This window comes from Suricata suricatta, chromosome 7 (genome assembly GCF_006229205.1).
Source record: "Suricata suricatta isolate VVHF042 chromosome 7, meerkat_22Aug2017_6uvM2_HiC, whole genome shotgun sequence".
NCBI lineage: Eukaryota > Metazoa > Chordata > Mammalia > Carnivora > Herpestidae > Suricata > Suricata suricatta.
In genome coordinates this window covers 110620795-110637138 of record NC_043706.1, presented here as the reverse complement: position 1 = coordinate 110637138, position 16344 = coordinate 110620795, and the positions used below count along the sequence as shown (strand labels likewise).

Here is a 16344-nt window from a genome sequence, read left to right as displayed (position 1 = left end):
GAAAGCTCTGGTAGCCGGCTGGGTTTCTTCTTTATGAATAGCAATCTGATATAACGACTTAATATTTATAACGTCATTTTCTTGTAAAATAAAACATAGAAAACGTCACAAAAACAAAAACTATGGCTGAGTGAATTTTTGTAAGTGCGCACCACACAGGACAAGAAAGGGACTTTGCCAGCCGTCCTAGCGAGTCCTCACAATGGCTCAATCCCAGCCACAGCCGAGCCAGCTCCGCACCTCATAGTAACGGTGTCCGTTACTCTTGGCCCACATATGTTTTCTCAGTGTTTTTACACTTCTGTATACGTTCTTTATATGTTCTTAGACACTCTAGATTAGCCTCACCTACTTTTTAAAGTAAGTTTTTTAAAGTCTCTTTGAATCTGTGGGTCTGTCCTCTGTCCCTTTTCTTTTCTTCACAATTTATCTGTTGAGGCACCCAGGCCATGTAGTTTCACATTGTCTGCATTTTTCTGATTGCATAGAAATGTCCTTTTCAGTTCAACATGTTCTTCTGAAAGTTTTTGTAAATTGGCAGGCAGATTCAGAGTCACGTTTGAGCCTTTGGCAACGGTAGATGTGCTTCATACAAGTATAGAAGGTACGAAATCTCTCTCTTGTTTTAAAATCTTTACAGCCATCTATGCTTAATGCCTATACTCATTCCTAGGGGCTATAAATTCTGATCTTCCAGTATATTATTTACTTTGTATTAATTTAATGAAGAGCTCTTTCTCATCTACCTTTTGCTTCCCAGTGACATAGTTTTAAGGAAAGGGAGGATAAATGCTCAAATCTTTGCTTTAGGTTTTGGTTTTCAATATAATGAATTGATTTCTTATCATTCTCTGAAGGTGACAGATTCTTCTGTTTTTTGGGGTTTTTTTTTGTTATTACCAACTCATGGGTTTACCTATTTGATTTCAATTCATTGTAATTATTACTATTATTCTTACTATTAAAACAAAATATCCCATCTTTGGCCAGTGAGAACCTCTTAACGTTGGCCCGAGTCCTTCTGATATGACTTTAGCAGGTTTTAGTAGCTTCCTGCTGTCTGATACTGTGAGATTCTACCCTGTGATCTTGTACATTTTCTTCCCCAGACTCGGTGCCCTGGTTTGGTTTAGTGAGAAATTGAATTTCAGAACCATGAAGTGGATGCCGAAGGATAGTCATTTCATTTTCAGTGAACAGAACTAAGGGAAAAATATGTATTTAAAGATAAAATAGCTATGAGTCTTATGGATATTTCAAACTCAGGCCTAAAGATTTTCCCTTAGTGTTGTCTCTATTACAATTTGTCAGTTACAACTTCTTGTTTCCATGCTAATAGTCTCTGTTCTCAATGACAGAGGGGAAGAGAGAATTAGAATATTCCACAATTACTCATTTTATAAAATCTGATGGCATTTTGAATATTTGTGCCATATATCTATTGTTAGCATATAAAAAGTACATGCTATACTGTCTCTCATATAGCCCTTATTTACTTAGTTCTACAGGTAACTATGTTTTTAATCAACATCAGTCAGTCTGTAGATCATGTCTTCTCAATAACTTTGGTTGTTTGAAAATCATTTTCTAATAGATTCCTCTAGAATAGCTCATGGAATTAATATCCCCTGAGTTCTTGGGTATTGATCATAGTTTTTATGGGCCCTTGATTCCTTTTTCTTATGCCCTTGATTCTTAAGCCACTTTTGCTGGATATAAAATTCTTTGTTCACATTTTCTTTCCTTCCGTAACTTTAATATGTTACTTCATTTTGTTCAGGCATAAATTCTTGCTATCAAAGTCTGATAATTTCTGATTCCTTATAAATCATTTATCTGCTTTCTTCTAGATATTCAAAGTATTCTTTTTCCTAAAAAGATTCTAATTGTATCAGAATACATATCATGTGGGTCATTCTGGGTTACTATTCTCAGGTAGGTAGTGTGTTCTTCCATTGTGTATATTAAAAACATTTTTAAAAATTTTCAGAAGGTGCTTTTAATTATTATTTTGTACTTGTTTTTGTTTTCTTGCTTCTGTATTGATGTGTTATCTGTATGTTTAATCCTAGCATATCATCAATAGTCTCTCTGAAATCCTTTTTATTCTCTTTATTTTACATTAATGTCTCCTTTTTCCCCACATTGTTTTGCTTAAAACAGGATCTGTTGATTTTATTTACTCTAGTTAATCAGATTTCTAAAATGACTTTTTTCTGTCATTTCTAATTTTTTTGAGTTCTGTCATCTCTTATGAATTTTATTGATTTAAATTTATGATACTTTTTCATATTATAAATTATTCTCTTAACGGTAATGCATATCCTGAAAATTTGGTTGCAGTTTCAGTCTGTTTGTGGGCATATTTTTCTGCCTTATTTTGAGAGACTATGGGGGTTATACTTTGCTCATTATTTGATTTTAAACTTATAATTACTTTATGTTGTATTTGACCTTGATACTCTGATGTTGTTCATTTTTATGTGATGTATCTTTTCTTGAAATTTTATTATTTGTTTGTAATATTTTATTGTAAAATTGATTTCCATATAACACCCAGTGCTTTTCTTGAAATTTTAAAATGAGATGTGGAGTTCAGGAAAAGTTTCCTGATTTCAAGAATCCCTCTTATGTTTCTGTGAGTTATGTTTAAAAAATGTCCACTTGCTTTCTTTGATTTCTTAAATTTGTTATGGTCTCCACTTTGGATCTTTTCTTTCCTCACTCTCTCTTGTTGTTTTGTGTGGTTTTATGCAGCAGATTCAAAAAAGTGAAAAATTATCCTGCTTCCACCAACTTTCCAGAATCCCTCACGTATAATTGTTTAATCGGATTGGTGTCCTTGCTTTACTCCTCTTCCCTCTTACTAGGATTGGGATAGATTTATAATTGTAAACTTGCATGCTTTCTATTCTGCATTCTCTCCAGTGCAGTTTGAAGCATCCAGACATTCCCATTATTTATATTTAGTAGTTTGTCTAAAAGGTTCTAAGATTGCAAATACATGGTCATCTAGAACTTTACCCTCTATTTGATTAAGAATTAGTTATTTGATTAAGAATATCTAATGGTCATAGTTTACATCTCTTTACTACATTATGCTATGGACTAATAGTGTCTTCTTTACTATTGGCAGTAGAGTTATTATTTTTTAATTAATTAATTAATTATTAAATTTAGATCGAAGTTAGTTAGCATATGGTGCTATAATGATTTCAGGAGTAGATTCCAGTGATTCATCCCCTATATATAATACCCAGTGCTCATTCCAACAAGTGTCTCCCTAATGCCCCCACTCACAACCTCTCCAGCAACCCAGAGTTTGTTTACTGTATTTAAGAGTCTCTTATGTTTTGTTCCCTTTCTTGTTTTTATATTATTTTTGCTTCCCTTCCTTATGTTAATCTGTTTTATATCTTAAATTCCTCATATGAATGAAGTCATATGATATTTGTCTTTCTCTGACTAATTTCGCTTAGCATAATACCCTCTAGTTTTATCCATGTAGTTGCAAATGGCCAGATTTCATTCTTTTAACTCTGAGTAATACTTCATCGTGTGTGTGCGTGCATGTGTGTGTGTATGTACATCTTTATCCAAGGCCCAAAAGATTCCACCAAACATCTGCTAGAACCGATCCATGAATTTAACAAAATTGTAGGATACACAATCAATGCACAGAAATCAGTTGCATTCCTATACACCAATAATGAAGCAACAGAAAGAGAAATTATTGAAACTATCCCATTTACAATGGCACCAAAAACCATAAAACACCTAGGAATAAACCTAACCAAAAAGGTGAAAAATCTATACAATGGAAACTATAAAAACTTATGAAGGAAATTGAAGAAGACACAAAAAGTGGAAAAATATTCCATGCTCATGGATTGGAAAGACAAATATTGTTAAAATGTCAATACTACCCAAAGTAATCTACATCTTCAATGAAATCCCTATCAAAATAATACCAGCATTCTTCACAGAGCTAGAACAAACAACCCTAAAATTTGTCTGGATCCAGAAAAGACCCCAAATAGCCAAAGCTATCCTGAAAATGAAAACCAAAGCTGGAGGCATCACAATCCCAGATTTCAAGATGTTTTACAAAGCTGTAATCATCAAGACAGTATGGTACCAGCACAAGAACAAACACTCAGATCAATGGAACAGAACATAGAACCCAGAAATGGACTTACAAACGTATGGCCAACTAATCTTTGGCAGTAGAGTTATTAATGCCTCTAAATCTAATCAGGTTTAGAGAACCAATCTAGAAAACCAGAACCAAGCCAGATCAGAAAACTCATCCTTAAAAATCTTTTCTTCCAGAAGCATTTCTGGTAACAAAATCACCCATTATCAGTCAATGTTTAAATATGAAAAGCACATGTATATGTGTATATAGACACAGAGCACTTTTTTTAATCCTAATCGGTTTGTGTGATGGTGGGGCTGGCCAAGCAAGTCAGAAGTCTGCAAGTCAAACCCTAGGGAAGGGCAGGCTGGAGTATCCTACAGGCACATATGGAGTTTGTATTTGCAGGTGGAATTTCTTCTACTTCAGGGAAACCTCAGCTCTGCTTTTAAAACATTTCAATTAATTTAATCAAGCCCACCCAGATTATCTAGGATAATCTCCCTTACTCAATGTCTATTGGTTAAGACTTCAATTCCATCTACCTTCATAGGGACAGCTCAATTCATGTTTGATTGAATAACTTGGGACTGCAATGTAGCCAAACTGACATATCAAAAGACCATCACAGTTATTAAATGTGTTATTTGCTTAGATATTATTTTGATTATTATGTTCATAATATAGCTTTTATCAGGATTTGCAGTTAGAACATTTGAACAATTATTTCATTAATATTCTCAACATCTTTGTTGAATAGCAGGTGCAAATAGATAGCCCCACTTTTAGTTAAAAAAGTAAGGTGTAAGAAGTAATGAGAAATTGTGGAGCTAATCAGTGGTTGTTTCAGGACTAGAAGCTGGGTGTCATACTTCACCAGGCATGATTGAGTCCACTCATTCATTCTCCCTCTTGTGGCTCCTCATATTGGTCACCTTCTCTCACTGTTGCAAAGATACCTATGCTTTGTAGATTAAAAAATTGATTTTTTTGTTTAATAATTGAATCTTTGTTTTATTACACTTGATTAATGATTGATTCTTGTAATTTGTTACTTCCTGCACATTTTATCCTGCTTTAAAAAAAATTTTTTATGTTTTTTTATTTATTTTTGAGAGACAGAGACAGCGCACACAGGGGAGGGTCAGAGACAGAGGGAGACACAGAATCCAAAGCAGGGTCCAGGCTCTGAGCTAGCTGTGGCTCGAACCCACATACCGTGAAATCGTGACCTGAGCTGAAGCCGAACGCTTAACCAACTGAGCCACCCAGGCATCCCTTCCCTGCTTTTTATTAGAATTATATTTACTCCCTCCCTCTTTTTTTCTGTGTGCAGTGTCATTCACCTTGTTCAGTCCTTTCACTGCCAAATAGTAAATACTTTGGCGAACTTAGTATTGTCATGTTAATGTAATTTTCCTAGAACACTATGTTCTTATTAAATGCTTTAATCTATTGAAACAAATGTAATAATTCCTAGGGGTTATAAGCAAGTGCTTTTCTCAAGACAGTAACATGATTCTAATTTTAGAAATGTCTAGACTTCTATGTTTTGTTTTGTTTTTTAATTTATTTTTGAGAGACAGAGAGAGACAGCATGAGCAGGGGAGGGTCAGAGAGATAGGGAGACACAGAATCTGAAACAAGCCCCAGGCTCTGAGCTAGCCGTCAGCACAGAGCCAGACGCGGGGCTCAAACCCACAAGCTGTGAGATCATGACCTGAACTGAAGCCGGATGCTTAACTGACTGAGCCACCCAGGCGCCCCTAGACTTCTAAACCTTTAATTTTGTCATAAAAACTTTTTGTGCTTCTAAAATTCTTTGTTAAGTTGTTCAGTAATAATAATCATGATAATGATAATGATAACGATAATGATAATGATAATGATAATGATAGACAAGCCTGGTAAGGAACCCTCCATTCCTTGGAATTAATTAGGCTGGATTGTTGTATGATTCAGTTCAACCTTAGTTAATTACATTTTGCAAGTTTCCTTTGGGATTGGTTTTGGATAAAAGGGCCCATACTGACAAATCATATGCAGTCTTCTTAAATACCAAATGTACGGAAACAGTTTCTTAACAATTTCTCCAATTCTAAGAAATGGAAGGATCATATATCATCATGTGCCCTAGAAAGGCAGTGAAAAATAAGTAAAATTATAAATGTAGTCTAATATTTGCTTCTAATCAACAGAATGAAATAATCCCTGCAAGTAGTTTAAGAGACACATTATTTAATTTGAAATTAAATTGGATTAATTTTATTCCCTGAGCTTTGAAAAGAAAAGCTGAGGCAAACTATCATATTTTAACTGTACCATATTAACTTTTAGGAGTTGAAGCTGAAAGTAATATGAAACCAAGTGTGTTATGTCCCTTAACAGAAAGTCCTGAAAGAAGGGGCTCTATGACTTGTTGATACCATTTCAGGCACTTGGTCAAGAACCTGATGTTATCTTTCTCTTTGATGTGCCTCCTCCGTGTGTCAGCTTTACCCTCTTGCTGGGTTCTCTCATATGGCCAAGTCCGCTCTTCTAGTCTTAGACATAACATGGAGGATAAGGAAAGAGGACCCACTGCATCTTCTCTAGAGATATGAAAACCTTTTTTGGAAGTGACTTGGCCTGGTTCTGGCATATCTCATTGGCCAGAATCAGGGTACGCAGTCATTTGTAGACCTTACATTATTAATAGGAATAGGGCCCCCATGACTGTTTTGTACCAGTGTATCTTAAGCTATAGTAGTGACTGATTGATTTATAACACAGGAATCTTATAAAAATCCAGATTATAATTCAGTAGGTCTAGAGTGATCTTTAGACTTGCATCTGTAATAGTTTTGATAGGTGATTCTGATGCTACTAGTCTATAGATTACATTTTGAATAGCAAGAAGTTTGATTAATAATCTGTCTGTTACAGGGGTGCCGGTGAGTGAGGCTCAGTCGGTTAAAGCAGCCGACAATTTCAGCTTAGGTCATAATCTCATAGTTTGTGAGATCGAGCCCCATGCCGGGCTCTGTACTGACAGTGTAGAGCCTGCTTGGATTTCTCTTTCCTCTCTCTCTCTTTCTCTCTCTGTCCCTCACCCCTACCTTTCTCAAAATAAATAGATAAACATTAAAAAGTAACCTGGCTATCTTAGATGTTGAGAATTAACCAATGTTATCACTGTACTACTTCATGCCAGGAAATGAGCTTGTCAAACACTGCATATGGCCTGCATAATGAAGCTTACCAAGTTAAATAGAGGAGTAATAATACTCAGGGACTCTAATGCTTAGGGTTATTTGGTAAGTGACAGGTCTCAGCAACCTGTACTGGAGACACAGCAAATTTAAGAAGGCATGACAAGGATAAGAAGAGTGGGGGAGAGTAAAAGGCAATGTGCTAGCTCATAATTTTTGGATCATATAATTTTGTGGTTCATTTCTCAGTAGAGTTGGGGATATTTACAATGGCGAAATCACATAAAAAACTCAAAGCAGTATAAAGAGCCTGGAACTGAAGAATATAAAAGCAGCAAACTATATGCAAACATTGCTGCACAAGAAAGAGATTTAACATTACTTCTTATTTCGTCCTTCATAGCACAGCCCACCCTGCCAAATTGATAGCTTGTAGTTGGGCAAAGACCTATTATTTTGGATTATAAAAGAAAAGTTATCATTATTTTTGACTTCTGAAATGTACATGTCATCAATTGCTACTTTTAACTGTAATACATTACTGGAAGCTGAGTAAATAATGCAATGCCCAGTATAGTAGGTTATATTTCTCATGGTACAATGCATTGATCAAGGCTTTACAACAAATAATCAATTCATTGGAGTGGACCTATAATATAAATGAAAAAAAACCCAGCTCTGATTTAGTTTAGAGGAAATACTTCTGGATTTTGTGTCATCAAACCTGGTTTTGAGTTTTAACCCTGCTAATAACAGGCCATGTATCACATTTCTAATCTCTCTGAATCCTGATTATATGATCTTTAAATGGAAATAATTATCACGTAGGTATGTTTGCTATGGCAGGGACAGAACCAAGATAATAACATACATAACATGAGGAACATGGAGGCATTTATTAAGTGATTATTGAAGACAAGCCTGAATATTATGACAGCATAGTGGTATGATGAATGGTTCTTGCTATTTTAAGAGTAAATAGCATGTGTGTACTGTACTCATTAGTTATATAAATAATATATATCCTACATAAGCGTGTATATTTTGTAGTTGAGTTAGTATATTAATAAACACAAATAGAAACATAATTTAATCAGCTTGTATACTCCTTGATCTCCTGAAGCAGGGACATCAATGTCTCTAAGTTGAGTTTTTTTTTTAATGTTTATTTTTGAGAGAGATGGATACACAGAGTGTGAGCAGGGGAGGAACAGAGAGGGAAGGAGACACAGAAATTGAAGCAGACTCCAGGCTCTGAGCTATCAGCACAGAGCCCGATGTGGGGCTCAAACCCATGAACTGTGAGATCATGACCTGAGCCAAAGTCAGATGCTTAACTGACTGAGCCACCCAGGCACCCCATCAGTTGGCATAACTGATCTCTATATTTATGTAACTTCCCTTTATCATTACTTTAAACCAATGTTTAGTATATTTTGATTATTATATATAAAAGTCTAAGGAAGGCTTACATGATTCTTGTCTCTAAAACTGTCAGTCAATTTAATTCATTTTAACCAAGAACTTGATTGTCCATTAAATAAGATAATATATAGAATGGCATAGAAGAACAAATATATATAAATAAGAGTTAAAACCCTACCTTTAAGATGATTTCAGTATACAAAGAGGTGAAAGAGTATATGTATATATGTGTATATATACTCTGTGTATATATACACATATATACATATGGGGGGGCATATATTAGAAGAGATTCAATTTGAGACTTTTATGACTGGTTGTAAAGTAAGAGTCAACTGAGGTCACATTGTGAAATGCAGACGATTGAAGGAATGGGAAAACACATGGTCGGTTGTGGTTCTAGAGGAAACTCATAGCATGGGAAGGTGGATGTTTTAAGGTAGTAAAAGAGGCTGTTGGGCATCTCTGAGACCTAGGTGAGCGTTGGGATCACTGAGAATACTCACAGGACTACGGTTGAGAGGACAGTTTTCTCTGGTAGGTAATTGTGATGGGAATGAAACATGGGCATGCTGGGAATTCCAGAAGTTGAGAGGTTGGTGAGTAGGATCGTGGAAGAGTGGTCTGTAAGGGACAAACTGGATAATGGTGGCTTTCCCTGAAGGAGAGTAAGGCCATAAGAGAAAGCATGTCCCCCTTTAAGAACAGTTTGGAAGAAAGTGGTATCCTGAGGTGAATAGCAATTAAGATGAAAAGACGAAATAATGATTATTGAGAGGAAAACATTATGAGGACTTAGAATCTCTTCACAAGAGAAGATGGGCTTTTGACAGCCATGACATCAAAAGACAGGGGTGTTTGTGTGCCCGCACAAGATAATTCCAAAGGCAGAGTGGCCACAGGAATTGGCTGGTCTTGCAGGAGAACTGAGGAGTATAAATAGCAGAGAGGAAGGTCGCAGGAGGTTGAGGACAGTACTGGAGAGATAGGTCAGAGGAAGAAGAGTGAATGTGGGTAGAGAGAGAAAGATGGTAAACACGGTACACCTTCCAGTTAGAAAGATCATACCAAGTGATGTGATTAATTGAAAAAGGCAGACTGAGATTTGCATATGTAATGGATTTTTGTATATGTGTAGGGAAGGAGAATTTAGACTTGATTTTATGGATTTATACCTTAGATCTTCTGAATGTAAGCTGCATTTTCTCTTTATTATTCAGAGCACTTGGTGCAAAAATCATGGAATAGGCGGGTCTCTCTCTGTCTCCAAAAAAAAAATAGTTACTAAAATATTAAAATGATCCCTTTATTATTGACTACTTTAAAAACTGCAAAGTTTTTCAGTTATAAAAATTATAGGACACAGTAAGATGACCACTAATGTATCTGTCACTAAATTTAAAGGAAGTTGACATTTTGCATTTTCATCTCATATAATTAATTTTTGTGAAGGAATTTTTTTGAGATTTAAATATGTATACCTGTATCTCAAGTCAGTGGAATAACAGAGCTGGTTGTGATTGCTATTTGCCAATTTTTCAGTAATTTTAGGAGTCAATTGACATTACATCGCTAATTTCAAAGTGATTATAGTGGGAGGGTTTACACCACAGAAATTGAGACACAATACAAATCAACACTTTATATTTTTGGTTAAGAACGAGCTGTTCAGCATTTTACCAGGACACTGCTGAGTTTGCATAGTTAAACTTCTACATTGTATTTTACTGAACGGATAGGAAAATTTGGACCTTTCCCATGTTGAAGTATTCCCATATTGAAACAATTCAGAGTTCAACATTCTTGATATCACATGCAAAATAATTCAGATGTAGAAATGTAGATGAGGAATTGCTGAGTGCTAAGGTATATACATCTTCAAATTTACTAGATAGTAACATATAATCCTATAAAATGACTATCATTTTAAACTTCCACTAGTAATTGTAGGGGCTTTGTTTCCTATATCTAATAGTATGAAATGATGTTTTAAGTAGTATGAAAGGACATCAGGGATACTTAGCATTTGACCAACAACAAATGAAGTTAAGGATCATGACCCATTCTTTCTCATAGTTACGGCTTTTCTTTGCCCTTTGTGCTATCCTTGACATATAGACATTTTAAAATTTAGGTTGAGGATCTCTTTTCATGGGTATTAGACATATACATTTTCTCTTTTTATAGCCTGCCCATTTTTTTTTGAGAGAGTTGTTTGTCTTTTTTCTTATTGAACTGTAGAAGATCTTTACATAACCTGGCTATTTATCATTTGATGGATTATTTCCACAACAAATATCTTATCACAGTTTGCTGCTTTTTTTCCCCACTTTATTTATGATGTCTTTCAACATATAGAAGTTATAAATTTTGTTATAGTTGAATTTTTCAACCATTTCCTTTATAGTTTACCCTTACTGGTCTTGTGTGAGACACCCTGATATCATAAATAGGCTTTTCAGTATTTCATTTTGAAAGTTGACAGATATGCTATTAGTGTTTAGGTTCTTTTGATTGCTTCTCTTAAAAGGTATAAATGGGCTTTCATTAAGACCAAAGAGATAAAGTTTGCAAAGAGTACAGATTTTGGTTTAACTCTAAGTGATTCTTTGGTATTTTATTGTCATTTTGTGGTCGATTATATGCTACACTTTTAGAATACTAAGGTGCATTGGTCATAGTCTTGATCTCATGGAGACACACCTATTAAAGCTCATGCAGTGTAGTATAAGGAAGCTTCCATTGCGCTCATCCAAAAAAGGAGAGCAGTGAATTATATGCCATGGAGCTATTAACTGTTCTGTGCATTCATATACACTGAACTAATCGCAATTCTGTGGAAAATAATAGTAATCTATAATGTCAATGCTATACTCCTAAAGGATACCAATATTTATTTCCATGCTTTTTTTTAACAATGGGAAAAATTTGTAGGGGCTGCATAGACCTTTTCCTCCTAATTTAGGAACAAGAATAATTTATCACAGGTACCAGTTGCTAAGATGCTTTAGATGTATGGAAATATTAAGGAACTGTTTTTAAAGCTTGGTTTCTGCTTGCAGAGACGAAATGGAGAAGATATACCAGTAGCCCAGACGAAGAACATCAATCACCGAAGATTTGCTGCTTCCTTTAGACTGCAGGAAGTGACAAAAACTGACCAGGATTTGTATCGCTGTGTAACTCAGTCAGAACGAGGCTCCGGTGTGTCTAATTTCGCTCAACTTATCGTAAGAGGTAAAGTTGCTTTCACTTCATGAAACAGCTTGGCTTTGTTAGAACAAAAGCAACCTTGTAGAGATTTTGATTGATTTTCAAATCTGGTGCTCCTCGTCTCAAGTCACCAAAAAGTTATATAAAAATTCTGCTAAATGTCTTAAGGTAAAATAAGACTGTTGTAACTTTGTTGCACAGTTTTAACCAGTGGTTTCTGTAGAAAGGAATCTATTTTAGAAAGCTCTGAGAGGGCTAACCATATAAAACACTTTATTCTATACTGCCACTATCCAGTTTGCATTTTAATTTTTGACATCCTTTTCCAGTTTAAAATAGTTGCACAGATTTTGTTCTTCCTTCGATACCACAAAGCATTGTGGCCATGAGGTCTAGGTTCAGCTCCTATCCCCATGTGGACCTGTGCGTTTTAACAGTATCAAACCCCAGTGGTAGATGTTCACCAATTCTGGCCCCCTAGAGAATCTTAGGAAGTTAGACTTGCCAAGAGGTCCTCGTTAATATTCTTGGATACTAAAGTTATTAGAGGAAGTGTAAGGGATGTGGCATATCAGTATATGTCTGCGGTGAATACTGGACAAACAAGTACAAGTGTACAATGTGTATTAAATTCTTTCAAGATTTACTGTGTCCCTGACATATTCCATGCATTGTTTGAGGTTGTGCAGAGAAAATTGTAAACAAAATACAAAATCCCTGACCACGTGGAGTTCAACACTGAGACATGTCAGGTATACTAAATAGAGAAATACTGAAGATGTAGTGTCATTATGGTATGTGTTATGAAGAAAAATAAACACTCAAAATGATGGAGATTCATATTCTAGTTAGGGTGAGCTGGAAGACCTCTTTGATAGGCGGCAGTGGAGCTGAACCCTTAAAAATGAGTCATCTCTTTGCTATGTGAAAATGTAGAGGAAATGCAGCTCTGTTGAATAGACTCCAGCATCAATGACACAAATGCAAATAATTATAAGCCACCTAAGTCTCCTTAAGAAGTTTAGGATATCCTAGCAAGAATGTCTAACCTGGACTGAGATTTGTCCAAGGCATCAAGCAAGGTGCTTATGAGTTTTCTTTGAGATGGGATCTAAAGGTTGAGAAGAGGTGCCCAGGTGAGGGATGTGGCTGTGGGGGCAGGGAGAAGAGGAAGCAGTGCCAGTAGGAGTGCCAGGCAGGGAACACGTATCCAGGCCCAGAGGCTGGAAGCAGGACATGAGATAGATCCATATTCAAGTTAATCTATTTTAAATCCTTGACATCAAATGTCTTTACATACTTTATTTCATTTTAAGAATTACTTGATTTTAATATGTTAACTTTTAATACTTAAGAGAGAAGAAAATTGAAATTCAGACTATTTGATAATTGCCCAGAGCCATAAAAATCTAATAATTGACAGAACCAAAATTTATACCTTCATTTCTTGACTCCTGATGCTGGGCTCACTCTTTTCCACTACCGCTTTATCTTACAATGTTACTAGCCCCTTACCATGCTTTTTTCTTGAGACATCTTATAGCTCATCAAAAAAAAAAGTTTGTCTTTGAAGATTGAATATGACTTATTTTAAAATTTTTTAGTGTTTATTATTTTTGAGAGAAAGAGTGACAGACTGTGTGTTAGGGAGGGGCAGAGAGAGAGGGAGACACAGAATCTACAGCAGGCCCCAGGCTCCAAGCTGTCAGCCCAGAGCCCGATGTGGGCCTCAAACTCACGAACTGCGAGATCATGACCTGAGCCGAAGTCAGATGCTTAACAGACTGCAATCAGGTGCCCTGGATACGGCTTATTTTAAATAAAACTTCTCTTGTGTCTCCAGAGTCAGCTTACAGCCTCTACTTCAGTTCATGAAGTCGCAGCCCCAGTTAACTGAATAATAAGAAAATATGATCATGTTTTAGTGTTCAGTGCTTAGGCAATGTTCAGACCGAGACCACTTTTATGTTCATAGATGCTTGTGTACTCCTCTCTGTTGAGCCTGTGCCAGCATCTTTCTTACCTGACCCTACTTGGGAAAGCCTGAAGGTGTCCTTGGATAGTCTTCAGAGTGATTAGCATGCTGTGGCTCCCGGAGGGTGGTGTCCTGAAGTCCCCATGCTCACTGAATCTGTAGGGTTGGGTATGTGCATCTGATACAGCCACTGAAGGAGCTGGTGGCTTTGAATAGTGCGGTTAGAGTCCTTTTGAATACCTTATAGTTATTTATATGTGTGTGTGTTGAGCGTAGTTCTATATAAGGATATCTAATTTTTTGAAGAAGTGGTCCTGTGGTAAATGCAACAGTTTATAGAATGCAGAGTTGAAGCCTTTATCTGGGTGCTCCCTTTTAAAGATACATTTCCTTTTTTCATATAGCTGTTTTATGACTGTGTGTTTTAGAAGCGATTTGTTTTGGCATTACTAGATCATCTCTCTTATTCATCTGAATCAAAAAGTAGATTTTATCATTTTATCAAAGCTTTTTTTTTTTTTTTAACCTGGAGACCAATGTATTATGTCTGTTGTAGGGGTATTGTTTGTGGAATGAATGTTTCAGTAAGATATCTAAATGGAGAATCCTTAGATTTCATAGGAAATTTTGGCTTTTTTTTTCTTTTTTAAAGAAACTTCTGCCATTTGACCTATAATCTTGTTTTAGACTTTTATGGGACCTGTTGGATTAAAAGAGAATTTTGCTATCCAGAGTATGCTAACAGTTTAGAAACATTTTGATGGTTTTGGGAGTTTTCAACATATTTTCAGTTGTTATAAATCTAATACTTATAGGTGATACTTTGCTTGCTGTTTCATTTGAAAAGTAATATAAAGCAATAATGTTTCTTGTTCATGCAGATAACCACCAAATAAATATTGCTAACCAAAAACCCACCCCTTGGGGTCAGCCATACTGGTGTTAAGACAGTGCTGAGAATTAACTGTGGTGACAGGTCCCGTCTCTCATTGGCAGTTTTAAAGCTGACATCCTGTTACTTTGATACAAAAGATGGTAATTTTAAAGGAAATTTTGGGGGCAATGATATGAATCGTCTTTAATAAGAGCTGGCATAGTATTGCCTGTTGTCAAAAATGACCCAAGGGTACGAGTTTATTAGTGCGTTTTCTCCTAAACTGAAAGTGACAGGGCATGCTTAAGGCTCTTTTGCTACTGTTTGTTACAAATGAAAATTTCACTGCAAAATTCTGGCGTTGAAGAGTATTGATCTCTGTGTTCCTACTGCCAGAAGAAGAAGAAAAAAGAAGAAGAAGAAGAAGAAGAAAGAAAGAACGTATGCTGAAATAGAGTTTACTTGGTCATGACTTTAGCATTGCTTCCAGATCATTTTGAGTAATGATAACGTCTTTAGCTGTGGAAGCCAATCTTTATTGATGAAAAGTTTTTACAGAGATGAGTTGAAGAGCAGATGTTTTTGCTCAGTGTTTCTACAAAATTGAAGTGTACAAAATGTGAGGTACAGGTTGAAATGGTGTTTACAAGCTTCAAACTAAAAGCACTGGCTTTGTAGTCTGAGTAACCTACTAGATTTTCCTCCTTTACCTCATCTGCCATCTTCTTTCTTCTTCACTTCTCTAAATCAAGGGTCCATTTATATTTCTAAGCAACTGACTCACAAGAAACTGCTGTAAAATTATCTGTCTGCAGCAACTGATGCTTGATTTCAATTCCATTTGTTAGTTATGCTTTTCTTGTGTTTGTGTGTGTGTGTGTGTGAAACTTGTTACATTTTAAGTTATTGAATGTGAAAAATACAGGGTTTTGGTTTGTTTGTCTCTGTTGTTGGTTTGATTCTTAAATTTTAGTGCCAGCTATCAGCCATCATCGAAATGATCTGGACATAATTCACTTAATATTTTTATCTATTCCTAATGAATACTGGTGACCTCTACCTGTAGTGTGAGTGGGGTGAGGTCTGAACCCAGTCTTACTCTGTGTAGGTGGACCTTTGCAACAAATTTTGGTGTTAAAAATGATAAGGGATTTGGATTGTTGTTGTTACTTCCCTCTGTAAGACAATACAGCCTAGCTTAAAAATAAGCGTATTTACTGACTTCTGTATCTGGAGGATACAGATGTAGGTTTCAGGATGAGTTCATTTAGCCATGAAATATCAAGAGTGCTTTCCAGTCCTACTCTCTGCAGTCCATATTGTCTTCTATCCTAAACTAGGGTCTGTTCAGGCCCACAGGCTAACAGTATAGAAACACACTTCTTTGATCTCATCCACTTGGGGATAGAGAGGTTTCTACCTCCCACAAGTATCAAAAACTGTATGGTTGCATGTGGAGAGACAACTGGAATGTCCATAGAGAACGTTTGTGCCTGGGCTTCAGAGTACAAGCAATGGTGTTCCGAAG

General features: G+C 35.9%; 1 protein-coding gene across 10 annotated transcripts in view; it reads left to right on the top strand.

The window, feature by feature from the left end:
* The window catches only part of PTPRK (protein tyrosine phosphatase receptor type K), a 549193-nt gene that overhangs the window by 286631 nt on the left and 246218 nt on the right, over window positions 1-16344 (top strand). For all 10 annotated transcript variants that reach the window (XM_029943969.1, XM_029943962.1, XM_029943968.1 and 7 more), the window contains exon 6: window positions 11817-11991. In XM_029943969.1, the coding sequence (XP_029799829.1) occupies window positions 11817-11991 (175 nt within the window). The remainder of the gene's footprint in view (window positions 1-11816; window positions 11992-16344) is intronic.